General features: G+C 48.7%; 2 protein-coding genes across 2 annotated transcripts; one reads left to right on the top strand and one right to left on the bottom strand.

The window, feature by feature from the left end:
* The first annotated feature begins 974 nt into the window (after positions 1-974).
* On the top strand, positions 975-8951 carry LOC123190853 (DNA polymerase I A, chloroplastic). The gene is made up of 12 exons (XM_044603586.1): positions 975-1350; positions 2088-3021; positions 3427-3624; positions 3985-4652; positions 4910-5333; positions 5470-5565; positions 6183-6275; positions 6357-6551; positions 7303-7395; positions 7708-7920; positions 8001-8090; positions 8389-8951. Exons 1-12 carry the CDS (start codon positions 1229-1231, stop codon positions 8548-8550), a joined length of 3288 nt encoding a protein of 1095 aa, XP_044459521.1. The 5' UTR covers positions 975-1228; the 3' UTR covers positions 8551-8951.
* A 308-nt stretch (positions 8952-9259) lies between these two features.
* LOC123190854 (uncharacterized) lies at positions 9260-10634 on the bottom strand. Its single transcript, XM_044603588.1, has one exon. The coding sequence runs from the start codon at positions 10538-10540 to the stop codon at positions 9398-9400; it is 1143 nt and encodes a 380-aa protein (XP_044459523.1). The 5' UTR covers positions 10541-10634; the 3' UTR covers positions 9260-9397.
* Between the last annotated feature and the right edge of the window lie 8786 nt (positions 10635-19420).

Here is a 19420-nt window from a genome sequence, read left to right as displayed (position 1 = left end):
TGTCTTTAACTATCATTTGCACATGTCAATTCCCGATCTTACCGAATCATACGCAATACAACCAGCATATTTCTTGGCCCCACAAAAGAAAAGGTGTACACATTCTTTTTGTTGCGAAACATAACACGACACGACGCTTGACAGTAAAAGAATAAATTCGTCAAATTTTGAAATAAATTAAGGAAAGTGTGAGCAACCATGCCGCAAGAAACCTGCCATCATCATATCACAACACGCCTATTTATTAGATTGCCTACATACATCGCGCTCGAGTCACACTCATAGACCCGTTTAAGGGATTCCAAATAGATAGATGAGAGGATGCATATGCATGCATGATCCAATTGAGGTGGCCATACTATTCCATTTTACACACGGATTGCTGCGTTGGAGACGGCCGGTCATACAACTCCTAATAAGTAAGGAAGCCGAATTTGAAGCGGGCCGGCCATATGCATCATATATATTCTGTCGGTGAACCTTGTGTCATCCGAATTAAGAAACGCAACCATCCAGAGATGCAACGTTGTTTTATTCATCTTTTCGAATTCAAAATTGACATATGACCAATCAACCCCAATACCCCCCATCCAAAGAACATGCCACACTCCATCATCCACCATTCCACCACCACCACTAAACTAATGCCCCAAACATCCAATGGCACCCACCAAACCCCCTAAAAAACCACGACGCACCCACTAAAAACCCTCTAAAAAGCCACAATGCCCATCACACAAACACCCCGAGGCTCGATCTAGAGCACAACACACGGAAAAGAACAAGATTGGGAGCCATATTTGTGTGCGGCGAGCGTGTGCAGTGCACGTAGAGGCGGCAAAGGAAAAAAAAAAAGGGCCGAGAACACCGCGCTAGCGCTGACGCTGTCCCCGCTTCGCAGCCACAGCGGCCACAGATACGGGGTGGATTCCCTCCGCCCTCGCGCGGCCGTAAACCCTGCGCTCCCCCTCCCCCCCTATCGCCCAGCCCCCAGCCCCCAAACCCCCGCCCCCTTCCCTCCTCCCCTCGCTCGCCGCCGCTACCCCGCTCTCCTGCTCGCAGGCCCCGAAGGGACGGCGGCTTGTTGATGCTCGCGCGCGCCGCCGCCTGCCCATAGCCGAGGTTGCCCAACACGGCGCCCTGCGGCTTCGGTTGCGGCGGCGGGGGAGCGGGAGGGCTCGGCGGAGGCGGCGGGGGCAGGCTGAGGCGGCTCGTCCACTCCCTCGCCATGGCCGCGCCGGCGCCCGTGCCCGCGCAGCTCCGGCGGTGCCCCTGCTCCTCGCCCCTCTGGGCGCCCTCCCCCTTCCACCGCCGCCACCGCCGCGCCTCGCCCTTCGTCGGCGGCAGGAGGTAGTGCCCCTCGCCCTCGCCCTCGCCCCTCCCTGTCCCCGTAGCATTTTTTGTTTCTAAATTACCGCCGCTGCCTGCTTAATTAATTAATTAATTATTCCTGTAAAGCTCGCGCTTACTAGCCGTATGCTTGTGCGATGTGGTGCCGTGGTGGTGGGTGTCAATCATACATTTGTTGTTGGGTAGCACGCGATGCTTAGGGCGATTGGACTGGGTGTTGCTTTAGGTTAGGCCGAAGGCGGTGCTGACGGCGATGCATTGCTGGTTGTGTGGTGTTTCTGTTGGAAGGTAGTGTGTCATCTTCTGAGTTAACGCTAATTATTTTTTTACTGTACCAACCATTCGCAGATGACCGACACAGTGAGCTACAATTTGGTGCTCCTTGTTGTACATATTTTTTTTCTTGCCTGTATCGGTTTGAATTGAACTATTGCATTGCATCTGTCCCCCCTGGGGTGACGTTTGAGCTATTTGAGCTGTTGCATCTTCCCCTCTGGGCTGACATTCGACCCAGAGGAGAACAGTGAGCTAGCATTTGGTACTCCTTGCTGTACATAGTTTTTGTAATCTGTATAGGTTTTAACCGAACTATTACATTGCATCTGTCGCCCCTGGGGTGACGTTTGAGCTATTTGAACTGTTGGATCTTCTCCTTTGGGACTGACATTTGAACTATTAAGTTTCATGCATTGCCTTGGTGTTCTGTCCCTAACTTCAGAAATGATTATGACTGGCAGGCAGGGATACTCTCACAGTTCTGGCCTTGGAATAAATGACAATAGCGCCTTCAGGCCTGGAGTATATCTCAACTTCAACGTGCAAAGCAGTGCGCAAGAATGGAAAGAGGAGAGCAAGAGGATATGTTCTATCAAAACCACCAATGCTGTCATGAACAATGTTTATAATGGTTACGCTCTGCGGTCAGGAAATCTTCATCATGATCCCTTGGAAGATTGCAAGACCTCCAATCAGTCTTCATTGTACAGTGTAAGAGAAAGAATGGCTCCTAATTCTCTTGCAAATAGGCACGCCAATATGGAACTGGCAAAGCATCATGTGACGAGTCCCACTGCAGGTGACGTGTCAGCACTGACCAGTGCTGTTAATTATGACATCAAACCGCTAAACAGGTCTAGTGGCTCCGAAGTGGAAATCCAATGGCCTAATGGTTCCAAAATTGATGCTTCTCTGCCAAATATTCATCAAGTCAAAAAGGGCCTGCAGTTTGATGGCAAGGCCGATGGTTATGATGAAGTTGAGCTTGAATGCACAGCCAAAACTGTGGTTAATGGTGACATCAAACTGCCAAACAGGCCAAGTGACTCTGAGGTGGAGATGCATTGGCCTAATGGCTCCGAGATTGATGATTCTCTGCTAAATACTGGTAAAGTCAAAAAGAGCCCTAAGATTCGTAAAGTCAAGAAGAGCCCTCAGTTTAATGACTTGGCTATGGATGGCTATAATGAAGCTGAGCATGAATGCATAGCCAAGACAGTGTTACAGCCTCCTCCAGCTAAAGCCCCCTTGTCCGAGGAGGCTAAAGAGGCACGGAAGGCTCTTGCTACCATCTACGACAAAGTTCTTGTGGTCGACACTGTCGAATCAGCTAGGAGTGTTGTTCAGCTACTTACCACAAAGTACAAGAGCTTTATTCATGCATGTGACACAGAGGTAAAGCACAAAAACCACTCGTGACTACATTGGTTATGTTCACGTTTATCTGTAATTACTTGTTGCCTAATATTAACATTTTCAACTGGACACTAGATACTAGTTTTACCTGAAACTGCATCCCTTTACTATGTGGTGTCATGGTTCTGCATATGATTCCACACCCCACACCAGATATTTCAGATGCAGTTATGCTACTTCTTAGTTCTCACTATCCACGCCAAACAAAAGGCAAAAGTCATAGGTGTCCTCATTAATCATAAACGGCATTAGTCGGTCCCTGGTCTCCTTGATTCAATGATATACAATAGTACAAGAAACTGAGCTATATTAAAAGTTCTTGCATTTTGACGCATCCTGGTTTCTAGCTAGCATCATAATTCATGAGAGCACAATGCTATGCAGGTGTCAAATATTGATGTTAAACAAGAGACACCAGTTGGCCATGGAGATGTTACATGCTTTAGCATCTATTCTGCCAGCTCTGATGCTGAAGCTGATTTTGGAAATGGTAAAACATGCATTTGGGTGGATGTACTGGATGGCGAAAGGGATGTCCTCATGGAGTTTGTTCCCTTTTTTGAAGATTCAGCGATACGGAAGGTGCATCTTTCTTGCTTGCTTTTTTTTTTCTGGTGCAAGGAGATGCATTTGGGCTTGTTTGCTCTCCTTTTATACGCCTAATGCTTTACAAATGGAGAAAATAAGAAGATTATTATCGCAAGTTGGCAATTACAGAACTAGTTGTGGAAATGTGTGATTGCCTCACGATCAGCTGTTTAAGCTAAATGCACAGATCATTTTGTTGAATATTAAATGTGCTGCCTCACTCTAGACTGATGTTACTTTCTTTTATTGTTTGTAGCTAACCTTACTACTTCTATGAACTTATGTGATTGCACATCTACATTTTTAGCTTCTTCTTGAGTTTTCTGAAGCAAACATCTCGTTTTCCTCATCTAGGTATGGCACAACTATAGTTTCGATAAACACGTAATTGAGAACTATGGAATCAAAGTTGCTGGATTTCATGCCGATACAATGCATCTCGCACGGCTTTGGGACTCTTCGAGAAGACTTGATGGAGGATATTCACTCGAAGGACTCACAAATGATAGCAGAGTCATGGGTGTGGTCCCAAAGGAACTACAAAAGATTGGAAAGAGATCAATGAAAACCATCTTTGGCAGGAAAAAGATTAAAAAAGATGGCTCCGAAGGAAAAATTACTACCATAGAGTCCGTTGAGGTTTTGCAAAGAGAGGATAGAGAGCTGTGGATCAGCTATTCTTCTTTAGATTCAATGAGTACCTTGAGGCTTTATGAAAGCTTGAAAAGTAAGCTTGAAAAGAAGCACTGGACTTTTGATGGTTGCCCCAGAGGTTCATTGTATGATTTCTATGAGGAGTACTGGCGTCCTTTTGGCGCTATTCTTGTAAAAATGGAAACAGCTGGAATGCTTGTTGACCGTGCTTACCTGTCAGAGATTGAAAAAGTTGCTGTTGCACAGCGAAAAGTAGCTGCAGATAAATTTCAGAAATGGGCATCTAAATATTGCCCTGATGCAAAGTACATGAATGTTAATAGTGATACCCAGATTCGCCAACTCTTCTTTGGTGGCATAGAAAATAGGTACAACCATTACCCTGTTCTCGTCTCTTTGTTGATATATTTGTTTTTGATGTGTAAATAATGCCATGATTCTCTGCAAATATCTGACATAAGGATCTTTGTCAGGACGTAGTTAAAGTAGGCACTGACCCATTATTTAGTCAATTTATTCATGTAGACATGTTTATCATCTCACATGTGTTTGAACTCCGATTAGGTATGGGCCACTAGACTTTTTTTTTGCATGCAACCCTTGTTCTTACTAAATCATTCTGCAGACGCAACCCTGGTGAATTTTTGCCAAAGAGTAGGGCTTTGAAAGTCCCAAATGATGTCAACACAGTCACAGAGGGCAAGAAGGCTCCAAAGTATCGCACAATTGAAATTTGCAGTATTGTGGAAGGTCTAAAACCTGAGGTATTCACTGCAAGTGGCTGGCCTTCAGTCAGTGGGGATGCTTTGAGAAGTTTGGCTGGGAAACTGAAAACTGATCTTTACACAACGGAGGATGCAGAGGATGATGAATATGTCAGTGATTCAGAAATTTCTGTGGATGACGTAGAAGACTCTACCTCGTATGGCACCGCATACAAAGCATTTGGAGGTGGAAAGGAAGGAAAGGAAGCATGTTATGCCATTGCAGCTCTCTGCGAGATCTGCTCTATTGATTCCTTGATATCAAACTTTATTCTTCCCTTACAGGTGAGGTGGCTCCACTTATCGTAATGTGGATTGCTGTAGTTGTCCCTCTTCAGTGACAATATGTGCCAGTTTCGTTCTAGTGGCTACTGTCATCTTGTCTGTCTGGTTGTTAATGATAAATATCTTGTTCGCACAGGGAAATCGTATATCCTGCAAGGAGGGGAGGATCCACTGTTCCTTAAATATCAACACCGAAACTGGACGTTTGTCAGCGAGGGCGCCAAATTTACAGGTTACTGTCTTTTGCATTTTCGCCAGGGGAGTTTTTGCATGCCTGTGTGGCTGTGTTATATAATGTCATTCTCGAGGTCAAGACTTAGTCTGAATATTTACAGTCTATCTGCATATTTACAATAGGGCCTCAATATGTGATAGTTATAGTTCATGTATGGCTGTGTAGTTCAAATTGTGTCAGTTTCTGATACTCCAATGGGCGCTATTGAACGAGCACTGCAAGGTTAGCAAAGTTGTGATGTTGGTAACTACCGAGGTCTGATATGCAGATGGATGACCATGCACATATTTGAAGTTTACACCTGCTACAATTGTTTAGAGAATTTTTTTCATGATGATTAGCGCGTCCATTCAGGCACCCCTGAAGTAACTATGACTTGCTAAATAGAACTACCCAATCAAGCTAGCTATGTGGTCATTCGGCCCTTTTTATTAATTAACTGAGCTGTATCAAAAGTAAGCACGTGTAAGCTGATCATGTTGCATCATTTGAGCCATATCTAAGAGATGGTTTTAGATGCTGTAAATGCTGGGGCAGCTATTGTAGATGTTGGTACTATTTACAATAGATCAACCAAATAACTTACTGAACTCTTGATAATTCCTTCACGTCAGAATCAACCTGCACTTGAAAAGGATCGGTACAAAATCCGCCAAGCTTTTGTTGCAGCTCCGGGGAACTCTCTTATTGTTGCTGATTATGGTCAGGTATGCTAGGATCACTCAAAAAAGATTACCAAACGTTTTTAAACTGATCCAGTTAAAAAGACATACTTCTGTTCCCTGTAGCTGGAGCTCAGGATCCTGGCACATCTTGCTAATTGTAGAAGTATGTTAGATGCCTTCAAAGCTGGCGGTGACTTCCATTCCAGGACAGCTATGAATATGTACCAGCATATTCGTGAGGCTGTTGAAGAAAAGAGAGTACTTCTTGAGTGGGATCCTCAACCTGGTCAAGAGAAACCCCCCGTGCCATTGTTGAAGGTACTCCAGTTTCAATAATATTTCTAGAAGTTACAGTGCTAGCATTAAAAAAAAGTTCACTTTTCAACGCTAACTTCAAAACTGTCTAGAAATGTTTTCAAGCCTGGAAAGTAAACTTTTGCTAGAATTCACGATTGAAAAGCGGACTGTTCTCTTATCTTAAGATTAATTATTATCAGGCATCTATATTTTTATTTGTTTTCCTTCCCTCTTTCACTTTCCCATCATTCAGTAGCAGTCTGATTACCCTCCTCCAATGGAGAATCAGAATCCATAACTCATTTCCCTTGGATTTTACTATAATTAGCATCACCTTTAGGATTTATATTTTGTGATTGCTCAATTCCTATTAATATTAAGTTGATGTACATCTATGTGAACACTCTTAATGATTGCTTTGTTTTTAGATGTCATGTCTCTGTCTTACACTCATCGTTCGATGCTTTTTTCACTTTCCCTTTTTGGGGGCTGTACAAGTGTGACATCTGTTTGGAGCCCGAATTCAGCTTTAGTTTTTGTTACAAATAGATGGTGTTTTATGTAGCATCTGTTTTGCACCTCCTTTTCTTCTTTTTGCATTGTATCTTAAATTGAATACCTCAAACTGTGTTTAACTTGAATCTGTTTCAGTTCACACGATGCTCTATTTAATGTTGTGTCATTTCTATGGATCTGGAATTCTGGATACAGAAAGTGTAAGGCTTGGACTACTTGTCTGGATTTGAACAGAGTTTGATGTCTTGTGATTTAGGATGCATTTGGTGCTGAGAGGAGGAAAGCTAAGATGCTCAATTTCTCCATTGCATACGGAAAAACAGCTGCTGGGCTTGCTCGGGATTGGAAGGTACATATTTGACAAACATACCTCTCAGTTAATAGCAAGAAATTAAACTTCAGTTCATGCACCAGCTTATTAGAGCCTTAGGCTACTGGGTTCATATTTCATACTGACCAAACCAGAGACCTTAAATAGTGACTAGTCATGTTCAGTAGATTCACTGTTGAAACTCCTCACATTTTCAACGACTTTAATAGTTATCTCATTAACATAATGCAGCTATAAATTATCTCTCATTAATGGAACAGAACCGTGGTCTTTTCCTTGTAGCTTTCCTAAGGGTATTGTGCAAGTTTTTATCTGTCACTGCCTTTGCAGGTATCAAAAAGGGAAGCAGATGATACACTGGATCTCTGGTACAGCGACAGAAAAGAAGTTAAGTCATGGCAAAGGGAACAGAAAGATTTAGCATATGAGAAGTCTGAAGTTTATACTTTGCTTGGGCGATCGCGCCGTTTCCCCAACATTGCTTCTGTATCCTCTAAACAATGGAAGCACATTGAGCGTGCTGCCATCAATGCTCCTGTACAGGTAAGTACTGTCTAGATTGCAAATTAAAAAAAAAATTCAAGCTTGAATTAACTGAAATTGTATTTTATTTAACATCACAGGGCAGTGCAGCAGATGTTGCGATGTGTGCAATGATTGAGATAGAAAGGAATACCCGTCTTAAGGAGCTCGGTTGGACCCTCCTGTTGCAGGTATATATAATAATGCATGAACTTTCATAGTACTGGAGGGTTTTCATCAGTTTTGTTTTCCTTTGATACTAAACATAATAATATGTATGGTATATGTTATGCCTATGCCACTTCACTGTTGGCATTTTGTCTACTCAAACCGGGATGCATTTGATGATCTCAAAATAGGTGTCTGTTCTCAAGATTGGTTGACTGCGAGAACATGCCGCACCTACTTCCAGTTCTTGCCTCTTATCTGGCAGCTGTTTTTTTCTTCTTCTCAAATGCAACATCTAGAATTGACAGATACATCTTTCAGGTGCACGATGAGGTGATACTGGAAGGACCTTCGGAGTCGGCTGACGTGGCCAAGGCAATAGTGGTTGAGTGCATGTCTAAGCCCTTCTACGGCACCAACATCCTGTCGGTTGACCTCGCTGTTGATGCAAAATGTGCACAGAACTGGTATGCGGCCAAGTAGACTCCCAGCGTCGTTACCCCCTCCGTCGACTCCCCAACATGGTGTAGTTGCGCCCCAGATGCGCACATACTCCAGCCAATTTTGGTCCTTGAGCTGGCGTCAACTGCTGCCTACGAGCAGGGCATGCATAAGGCTCATCCTGCCATGGCAGCAGAAAAGTGAGATTAGCAGCGAAGGCATTGTAACTACCACTTAGGCTGGATAGCTGGATTCCCACACCCTTTCTAGTAGGAACTCTGAATCGAGCTAGAGGGATTGTAGTTAAGATTGGCATGCATTTTGTGTATAAGATTCCTTCAGTGTGCTAATGTATTATTAGGTTAGATGACATATTCTGGTGATGTGGACACGATCATGGCGATATGACTTTGTTCTGATCAATCAAGAAACGCTGTTCATGATGAGCTTTCCCTCTAGGATTTCATATTTTTTCATGGCAATTGCCAGATCCAACTAGCTGTGCAGCAAGTGAATCATGTTTGAACATGGTAACTCTCCCTCTTCAGTTCTTTCTTAAACTTGACCGGTGTCGGGATGGTAGATATGTGTTATGTCACATTCAGTTCTTTCTTAAACTTGACTGGTGTTGGGATGGTAGATACAGACGATGGAATTTGAAAATTCAGGTGAATGCCAGTTAATAGTTGCATAATTGTAAATCGGTCTATGTTCAAACTCCGCACAAAATGCAGAACGATGGATTAGACACTAGGGTAAAAAACACTCTTATATTATGGGACGGAGGGAGTATATCAGAGTGAAACGTTGATGTTAATGAAATGGCTGGGCACAAGTTCTGCCCTAAACATGGTGGCAGAACGAAATGGTGATAACAGACACCCCTGTTTTATGTTGTGCCTTTCACTCGAGCTTGAGGATACAGCTCGAGGAGTTCAGGCACATCTCCCTTGTATTTGAGAATGTACCTCTCCACAAAAATGGCCTCCGGCAGTCTCACTACGGTCACCATGTTCGTCTTCCCGATGTCAACGCCCTTGGACCGCAGGGCCTCGACGGCGCGGCACCGCGGCGCCATCCGCTCGTCGAGGCTCAGCGTCAGCAGCAGGGGGTTCCTGACGATGCCCCCGGCGCTGCACCCGACGGTGTCCCGCAGGAACTCCACCTTGCGCCGCAGCAGCGCCTCGGGGGCGAACACGAAGCACGGCGCGCGCCGGAACATGCCGGCGAACTCCTCGCCCGTGCACCCGAGGGCGCGCGTCACGGCCGCCTTCTTGGCCCGGAAGGCTCGGTCGCCGACGTTGTGCAGCGCGAAGAGGCACCACGTGTACATCCCGGGGCTGGGTGGCACCCCGCCGCACGCCTCCTCCACGCGGCCGACCAGCGCCCGGAGCTTGTCCGGCGACTGCATGATGAGCGTCGGCCGCAGCCGGACGGCGGCCGTGAGGCGGCCGTCTGGGATGCCGAGGCGGCGGAGCGTGGCGAGGTTCCGCAGGAGCAGGTCGACGGAGTACTTGAGCAGCCACGTCTTGGCCAGCCATTTCATCAGCAAGGTGGTGGACCCGAGGAGGTCGAGCCAGAAGAGGACCCGCGGGAGCAGGTTGGAGCGGACGCCGTAGGTGAGCGCCGCCGGGAAGAGCGCGAAGAGCCGCGCGGCGTCGGCGCGGCGCAGGCCGAGCGCGCGCACGGCGGTGAACTTGGGGGAGAGCGTGGCGTCGACGTCGCTGAGGAGCAGCGCCGGCTTCCGGGCCACGATCGCGCGCACCTGCGCCTTGCCCAGGCCCTGAGAGTGGAGGAAGGCGAGAACGGCGTCGGGCCTCTCCGCGGAGCCCAGGTGCGCGAACCGCGGGGCGGCCTTGGCGGCCGCCGCCGGCGAGAGGCCGCAGGTGGAGACGAGGTACTCGGCCATGAAGTGAGGCGGCTCCTTTTCCCCGGTGGAGAAGAGGCGGAGGTGGCCGGGGGCGGGGAGTGGGAGGAGCCGCGGCGGGAACGGAACGGGCGCGAGGCGGCGGGCGAGGCGCCGCAGCGCCATGGGTGCGGCGGAGGACGGGCGGACACACGGGGCAGTGCTAGCCTGGCAGGGGGGCTACCCGTGCGATCTGATATAATACTCCCTCCATTCCTTTCCCTTTTTCTTTTTTTTACTAAAATTCCACAAATGTAAGATGCATTTGGTGTAAGGCCGACTCTAACGCACGACTCCAAATGGTCCGCCCGCGCCCGTTTGGGGTAAACGAACAAAGGAGCCCCTCCAACGCGTGGCCCAAACGGACCGTCGTTCGTTTTTTGTCTGCTTTTGACCCATTTCTCGCCCAAGTTTGAGCCGAGTTTGCGGCCGAACGGACAGCGCGCGGACGAGCGGGACACGTGCCCTTGTCCTCCCCCGGCTCGCCCGTCGGTGGCACAGGCGGCCACTTTCCCTCCCTTTCCTCCAAAACGCTCGCCTCGCCCTCCACTCTCCCGAGCCCCGGCCTTCCCCTCCCTCCTCCATCCACCATGGTCGACGAGGCGAATCCCTGGCGACCCACCACCGACCGCCCGTCCCGTGGCGAAGAAAAAGAAGCATGTGAAGAAGCTTCGGTTGGAGCTTACGTCGGCGGAGGCCGCCAAGCTCGACGTCGAATCGGCCAAGAGGAGGAACCGACGAACTGTCGCAGCGGAGAAGAAGGCCGCCGCTGAGTACGGTGCTGAGTGTGCCCTGCGGCGTGCGTTGCGGCACCAGGCCGACCTCGACGACAAGGAGACCATCGTCTCCAAGGCGCATGCCCTCCTCATGTTGGGTATGGGCCACCCCATGCCGGCTAATCTCTCGGCCACTGCCATGGCCGCGGCGAGCACAGGCTCGTCGGCCCATCGTACGCCGCAGCAACGTTTCCCTAGCTCGCCCGTCACACACGAGACGCCGGATGTTCGTGCTCCGCCGCCACACAACCATGGGCAGACGTGATTCTCTACGTCCCCGGACATCGACCTCAAGACGACACGCAAAGGAAGCAACCCCGATCGTTCACATCGGCTCACATGGCTGTTGCCCGCAAGCTGTTCGTCGAAATGCCACCTCCGATGCAGACGGCGATGATTGACGACCCTTACTACGCCTCGTTCGTGTAGAACGTCATCTTCGAGGGCCGTGGTTGTTGGGCAACGTAGCATGTAATTTCAAAAAAATTCCTACGATCACACACGATCTATCTAGGAGATGCATAGTAACGAGAGGGGGAGAGTGTGTCCACGTACCCTCGTAGACCGAAGACGGAAGCGTTAGTTTAATGCGGTTGTTGTAGTCGAACGTCTTCTCGATTCAACCAATCAAGTACCGAACGTACGCCACCTCCGAGTTCTGCACACGTTCAGCTCGATGACGCCCCTCGAACTCTTGATCCAGCAAAGTGTCGAGGGAGAGTTTCGTCAGCACGACGGCATGGTGACGGTGATGGTGAAGTAATCCGCACAGGGCTTCGCCTAAGCACTACGATAATATGACTGGAGAAGTAAACGGTGGAGGGGGGCACCACACACGGCTAAGAACAATTGATGTGCCTTAGAGGTCCCCCCGCCCCCGTATATAAAGGAGGAAGAGGGGAGGAGGCCGACCTAGGGCGCGCCAAGTGAGGGGGGGATCCCACTTGAACTCCTAGTCCTATTCACCCCCTTCCTTCTACCGGAGGGGGAAAGGGGAAGGCGAGGGAGAGGGAGAAGGAAAGGGGGGCCACGCCCCTCCCCTAGTCCAATTCAGACTCCCCATGGGGTAGGGTAATGCAACAGGAAACAAAAAATTTCGGACCTACGCACCAGCCCAGGACCACTATGGAGACTGCATACATGGTTTGATCTTTTTCATTACCGACTCGTAGCGCAGCGGGAAGTAGAGTCGATGACGATCGACTGTGCAGATCCCCGCAACTAGGATTTACAACATCCCAACCGCGAGGATGTATACCCTCATATGCCCCTCGGACAGCCCTCCGGGAGGTGGTCGGACAGTCCCCCAGACGGTGTCGCGAACAACCCTTTGGGAGGACCTTCGAAAGTCGGACAACCCTTCGGAAGGACCTTTGAAACTCGGACGGTCACACGGATAACCCTTCGGGAGGTACTCTCGAACTAAGACCGAAACTACGATCTCTCTACAGAGTTGCACACATACGGTGCCATCTATCCGGCAGGGCTTCCCCGTCCAGAACTAGTTCCTGCCGGAATCCAGACAGCCTTTCGGCTCTACGAAACTATTTTGCTGGGAGGGAGAGAGAGAGCCAGATCATGCATGACATTTGTATGAGAGCAAGAGTGTGTCTTTAGGCAGCCCCCTCCACCCCTATTTATAGGCCAAGCCCAAGGGTGGCTTCTCCAAGAAGCCAAGGGGATAATACCAAAAGGCCCTCAAGGTGGCTTCTCCAAGAAGCCAAGTAAAAAGCACTTTCACTATTCATGACAACATTTTTCAGCATCGGTTCGAACTAAAAATATTTATGTGGGCTCAGAACATTTCCAGTATCCACTAAAATAATTTTCAAAGCGTTCCAAAACAATTCCTGTTTAGTGATTTTCATCTGGGAAAGGCAAACAAGAATGCGTTTCCACTATTCATGAAGACAATTTTTCGCGTCCATTAAATCCGAAAATATTTCTGTGGGTCTTAGAATAATTCCAGTACCCACCAAAATGATTTTGGATTCATTCTGAAACAATTTCAGATTAGTGAATTTCATCTGCGAAAAACAACCAAAGCGGTACCGGCAGCTCCGAAACATTTTCGGTTTTTATCCCCAAAAATTCCCAGAAGTTTCCAGAATAATTCTGGCACCCTCCAAGAATTATCAGGCGTGTCCCGAAACCAATTTGACTTAATGGTATATCCCGAAACAACTTTTCGGTGTTATGAAACTATTTCGCTATTCTCTCTCCGGAACTCTTCCATTGTCTCCGAAACTTTTTCGGCAAATTTTCTCAGACTCCCTGCCTAGTATTCAGCAGATAGATGACCCTTAAGCGTGTGACCCTATAGGATCGGTGAAGCATAGACATGACTGGAACACTATCCGATCAATGATCAACAACGGAGCCGTGGACACCCATATTGACCCCTATACCCACACAAATGAATATTCGAGTGAACCTCCAGTTGCAGTGAGCTATTCCTGTTGCTTCCCGATATGTAACAAACACCCGAGGTGAGATTTATTGCATCCCCGTGGACGAATAATTTGTCCACCATGCAAGTTACCTCGTTATTGGTTTTGTTCTCTTTTCTCGTTTCCGTGTTCCGGCATCCCTGCGATCAAATCACACTGTGTCTGGCCAGACGATGATGGATACCGTAACACCGAGAGGGCCGGAGAATATCTCTCCATCGCCGGAGGAGCAAATCCCAATCTTGAGCTATCAAGTTACTTGACACACTTTTCCATGAACCCGTAAGCCGTCGTAATAGCCACCCATTTACGGATGACGTTTAACAAACCCCAAAGTTCATGAAGCAAGTATGAAGAAACTTGATACTCCCATGGTCTATGGAATTATGCAAATATTAACCATCTCTGTGTTATCAACCATAAACTTGTGACGAATGAATCTCATAGCATAACATCAATCCGGGTAGATTCAACACAAATGTTCTCTTAACATTGTGCCCTCAAAGTTGCTGGCATTGACATGCCCATGATCAGGAAAACAGAACCATCATGCAACACTTGATCTAGTCTTAGAGGCCAGACTAAGAATACTTCTTACCGTTTATTATTCCACACGTGCATATGAGTCTTCCTCCGAGCCTCGTGTTATTGCAGACTCAAGAACCATAGCAGTTATAGCATGGAACATAAACATAATTATAAACTTGGAGATAAATAATATCATTTATTATTGCCTCTAGGGCATATCTCCTACAAACTCCCACTTGCACTAGAGTCAATAATCTAGTTAATGCTAATGCACTTTACACCCATGGCATACTGGTGTAAAAAATGCTTCGCATGTGGTATAGCCCGATGTCCATCGGATCTGACAACTTCAGCTCCATGTGTATCTCTGCATATCCTTGCGTTTTCACGCTTTCACAAAGTTCATATTTTGTGTGGACTTGGGTTTGTATATATGTGAATCATTGGTCGAAACCTGATTCCTCAGACTGAGTTATGGAGCAACTATCTGCAATAGTGTCCCATTGACCAAAGCCTTATTGGAACCATACTAAGTTCATGAATGAACTATATGATTCAACATCTTTGTCTTTGTCGCTTCTAAAGCGGCAACATACTTCGCCTCTGTTTTAGAATTCGCCACAGTAACCTGTTTGGAATAATTTCCAACTAACTGCACCACCATATTGTGTGTTACATAATACCCTCAATTTAAATTGAAAATCGCATGGAGAAATGATGAAGATTGTATCAATGTAACCTTTTACAACGAACTCTTCATGATCTCCACTTGTGAGAAAACATGTCATTAGTGCTACTTTAGTACTCAATGATCCTTTTTTCACTGTTGTCCCATGATCAATACTTTTGATCACTTTGGTATCTATGCTCACAACAGTTTGGGAGTGAGGGAGTCCTGGATTAGGGGGTCTCCGGACAGCCGGACTATATCCTTTGGCCGGACTGTTCGACTATAAAGATACAAGATTGAAGACTTCGTCCCGTGTCCGGATGGGACTCTACTTGGCGTGGAGGGCAAGCTAGGCAATACGGATATGTATATCTCCTCCCTTGTAACCGACCTTATGTAACCCTAGCCCCCTCCGATGTCTATATAAACCGAAGGGTTTTAGTCCGTAGGACGACATACAATCATACCATAGGCTAGCTTCTAGGGTTTAGCCTCTCTGATCTCGTGGTAGATCAACTCTTGTAATACTCATATCATCAAGAACAATCAAGCAGGACGTAGGGTATTACCTCCATCAAGAGGGCCCAAACCTGGGTAAACATCGTGTCCCCTGCCTCCTGTTACCATCCGCCTTAGACGCACAGTTCAGGAACCCCTACCCGAGATCCACCGGTTTTGACACCGACATTGGTGCTTTCATTGAGAGTTCCGCTGTGCCATCACCGTAAGGCTCGATGGCCCCTTTGATCATCGGTAACGATGCGGTCCAGGGTGAGGTTTTCCTCCCCGGACAGATATTCATATTAGGCGGCTTCACATTGCGGGCCAATTGGCTTGGCCATCTGGAGCAGATCAAGAGCTACGCCCCTGGCTATCAGGTCAGATTTGGAAACTTGAATACACTGCCGACATCTACGGAGACTTGATATTCGACGGATTCGAGCTTATGTCAGACGCGTCGCACAGTCGCGACGAGCATGACGTAACTCTACCGTCGGACAACGTTCGGGAGATCACATCTGCAACTACTCCGGCCATCAGTCTGGAGCAAGTCGCGCCATCCGAGAGCGGAGGGATAGACCCCGCCATGGAGGCCGCACTTTCAGTGGCGATAGAGCCAGATACTGACTTCACCCCTTACGAGAGCCGCATCGCCGAACCACTGGATTCTTCTCCGGCCACGGGCTCCGAGCCGCCTGCATCCGCACCCATCGAATCCGATTGGGCGCCGATCATGGAGTTCACCTCCGCGGATATCTTTCGGCACTCACCTTTTGGCGATGTGCTAAATTCATTAAGGTCTCTCTCGCTGTCAGGAGAACCTTGGCCGAACTATGTCCAGCTAGAATAGGATGCGGACGACGAAAAAATTTGCTGCCCACACTACAAAAAAAGACACATCCGTGACATTTTGGGCCGAACAATTTTTTTTCTGTCATACATATGATACTTCTATGACGATAATTGTGACAAAACTCGGTATCATCATAGATGTGGTGGGCTCCTACTTCTATGACAAAAAATCATGACAAAAAATGGGCTTTTCGTCCTGGGCAGGCCGGAGACACAGCTGCATGACATTCTTTGGGCCATCCATGACGGAAAACCGTGGTAGAAGTGAGGGGGAGTTCCCAGTTACGGTGGGAGGTCGGGGGCCGAGCGATGCGCGTTTCTCTCGTACACGTACGCGCGTGTGTGCGATGCGTTGGCTCTAACTGAACCCGAGCGAGGCGTTGGGCTCTAACTGAACCCGAGCGATTGCACTGCAGGCTACGTGTTACTGAACCCGAGCGATCGATCGATGGCTGTTAACTGAACCCGATCAAGCGATTCCTTCGCTACTGCTGCTAACTGAAGCCGATCGATGCTGCCTCTGGATGAACAATGAGCGTTGCGAGTGGGAAGGGGGGTTGGATGAACAGTTCCCGGTGGGGGTGGATGAACAGGACCCCGTGGTGTTGCCTCTGGATGAACAGGACCCCGATCGATCGAGCCGGTTGGGGCTGGATGAACAGGACCCTGTGGAGGGCTGGATGAACAGGACCACCCCGTGGAGGGCAGGATGAATAGTAGACGGTGGAGGGGTGGTTGAATAGGAGCCCATGGAGAGGGCTGGTTGAACAGTAGCCGGTGGAGTAGAGTGCGGTGGAGGCTGGATGAACAGGAGCCCGTGGATGAATAGTCGCAGGTGGAGGCTGGAGGAGGTCGACGGTGGATGAACAGTAGCTCGTGGAGGCTGGAGGGGGTCGACGGTGGAGATGAACAGTATCCCGTGGAGTCCCGTTTTGCGGTACGCCACACCCCTCCCAATGAACAGGACCCCCGTTTCGACCGTAGCGCTCCAACACAAGTCCGTTCGCCCGTTTTGCGGTATGCCACACCCCTCCCGATCAACAGGACCTCCGTTTCGACCGTAGGAGGTCCGTTTCCTCCGTTTTGCGGTACGCCATACCCCTCCCGATGAACAGGATCCCGTTTCGGACGTGGCCGGTCGAACACAAGGCCGTTTCCTCCATTTTGCGGTACGCCAGGCCTCATTTCCATCGCCTGTTCCGTCCAAGCCCTCCCGATGAAAATGACCACGCATTCCGTTCCGACCCAGCCAGTTGGCTCCCACGCGTTTCGTTGCCTCCCGATGAACACGACGCATTCCGTTGCCTCCCGATGAACACGACGCATTCCGTTGCCTCCCCACGAACACGACACATTCCGTTGCTTCCCCATGAACACGACGACGATGCTATTTCTCCGTTCCGACCCAGCCATGTCAACAAGCCCTCACCGTACATATGTGCGAGTAGGCATTCGAGACCCCGCCCGTATGTACACATACGTGGCCGTATTTTCTTTCTTGCACCCTGGCCGCCTCTACTACGACACGTGCGCGCCTCTACATCCACCAGTATATATGTACGTACACGTTCACGACCAGAATGACAACGCTACGTACGCTTCGACCAGGTGGGTCCCGACTGTCAGGCACTTCCTTCGTGCGAAGATGTAGCTGCTGGGTCCTAGCAGTCAGGGGGGCAAAATACGATGGCCCGTCCGGTGGGTCCCCGCTGTCAGGTGGAGGAATAATTATTTTGCACGTAATAAGGAGGCACTTCCTTGCCGCGGTCGTGGACCTAGCTGTCAGCCTCTCCACGTACAGTCCACGTCCGATGGAAGCCGTTCCTTGACCACGTTGACCACACCGCGCCGAGAGCACCAGGGCGGGGACGACGGCGAGGCCTAGGAAGGGGACGATGTGGAGGCGGGGAAGACGCGGCAGTGGATGCCCACGCTTAGGGTACGAGGGCACTGGTTCTCTGCGGTGTGAGGCTACCGTCGCCGCAGAGTAACAGGGGGTGTGGGTGAGTAGAGGGATGGCCTGGCCAGCGGTGGGAGTAGTAGGGGCGGTGAGACCTCCGCCGCATCGCAGCCGACCACGGGAGGTAGGAGCACGAGGCACGACCGGCGCTGGTTTGGGCGGCTGGAGCAAGAAGACCAGAGGTTGAAGAAGCACTACGGCCGTTGGATGGACATCGTACGGTCACTGGAGCTAGAATCGTGCATATTGACTAAGTTGACAAAGCCCTCCATCCCCGTCAACTTAGTAGGCCCACAAGTCAGCCTACCACTATACTGGGTCCCAGCTAATAGGGGGGGTATTCATTTTTTTGTGCGTAATAAGAAGGCACTTCCTTGCGTGCGAAGATATAGTTGGTGGGTCCGAGCTGGGACCCAGTATAGTGACAGGCTGTGCGGGTGAGTAGAGGAATGGCCTGGCCAACAATGAAGTAGGGTGGGGCGGTGCGGCCTGTGCGGCAGCATAACCGGCCACGGGAGGCGGGAGTAGGCAGTCCCACCGGAGCTGGTTTGGGCGGCTGGAGCAAGAAGATCAGATGTTGAAGAAGCAGCACGGCCGTTGGATTAACATCCAATGGTCACTGCTGCTAGAATCGTTTGTGGACTAAGTTGACAAAGCCAAAGTACACGTCAACCTAGTAGACCCACAAGTCAGCCTCCAAATATGTCCCAAACAACATACAACCCGAAATTTCTAGCCAGATTCAAATTAATTTTAAATCTAAATATACCTTAATTTAAATTCAATGAAATTTTACCCGCACAAAAACAATGAAATTTAAAATATCAAAATCCGAAAGAAAACAATATTTTGGAACTAATTATCTGTTTGTTGTATTTTTTCATTTTACAGCCCATTTATTATTACTTATAGCCCATTTCTTATTACTTATAGCCCATTTTCTGGGCAAAATGCATCCCTCCTCGTCTTGAAAGATTTCCGGCCCAGCAGGGCGTAGAAAAGCAAGTAGGCCTACGTTGGTTATTCTGCAAAAAACAAAATAGCTGGCTAGCAATTTTCAGAAAGGAAAAAAACAAACTGGGCTGGTCATGTGCTAAACATATGAAATAAAAGCCTGGGCTAGACGGGCCACGGGTCCCGCACAACCCAGTTGATACCCTTCTCCGTCCCGAAAAAACAAAATTACTGCGCGCGCTGCTGGGTCCCTACTGTCATCCTCACCATGTACAGTCATCTCCTTATTCCTCTCGATTGTTGACCATGTTGACA

This window comes from Triticum aestivum, chromosome 2A (genome assembly GCF_018294505.1).
Source record: "Triticum aestivum cultivar Chinese Spring chromosome 2A, IWGSC CS RefSeq v2.1, whole genome shotgun sequence".
In the NCBI taxonomy this organism is placed as follows: Eukaryota; Viridiplantae; Streptophyta; class Magnoliopsida; order Poales; family Poaceae; genus Triticum; species Triticum aestivum.
Note: the sequence above shows the minus strand (reverse complement) of the source record. Positions and strands in the feature narration are given on the sequence as shown.

What these genes read in the sequence shown, in the direction of transcription:
- LOC123190853 (XM_044603586.1), top strand. Translation starts at nt 1,229, where the DNA reads ATGGCCGCGCCGGCGCCCGTGCCCGCGCAGCTCCGGCGGTGCCCCTGC. An exon ending in CGAGGGCGCCAAATTTACAG is followed by an intron (nt 5,566 to 6,182) that starts GTTACTGTCTTT and finishes CCTTCACGTCAG; the next exon opens with AATCAACCTGCACTTGAAAA. An exon ending in CCATCAATGCTCCTGTACAG is followed by an intron (nt 7,921 to 8,000) that starts GTAAGTACTGTC and finishes TTAACATCACAG; the next exon opens with GGCAGTGCAGCAGATGTTGC.
- LOC123190854 (XM_044603588.1), bottom strand. Translation starts at nt 10,540, where the DNA reads ATGGCGCTGCGGCGCCTCGCCCGCCGCCTCGCGCCCGTTCCGTTCCCG.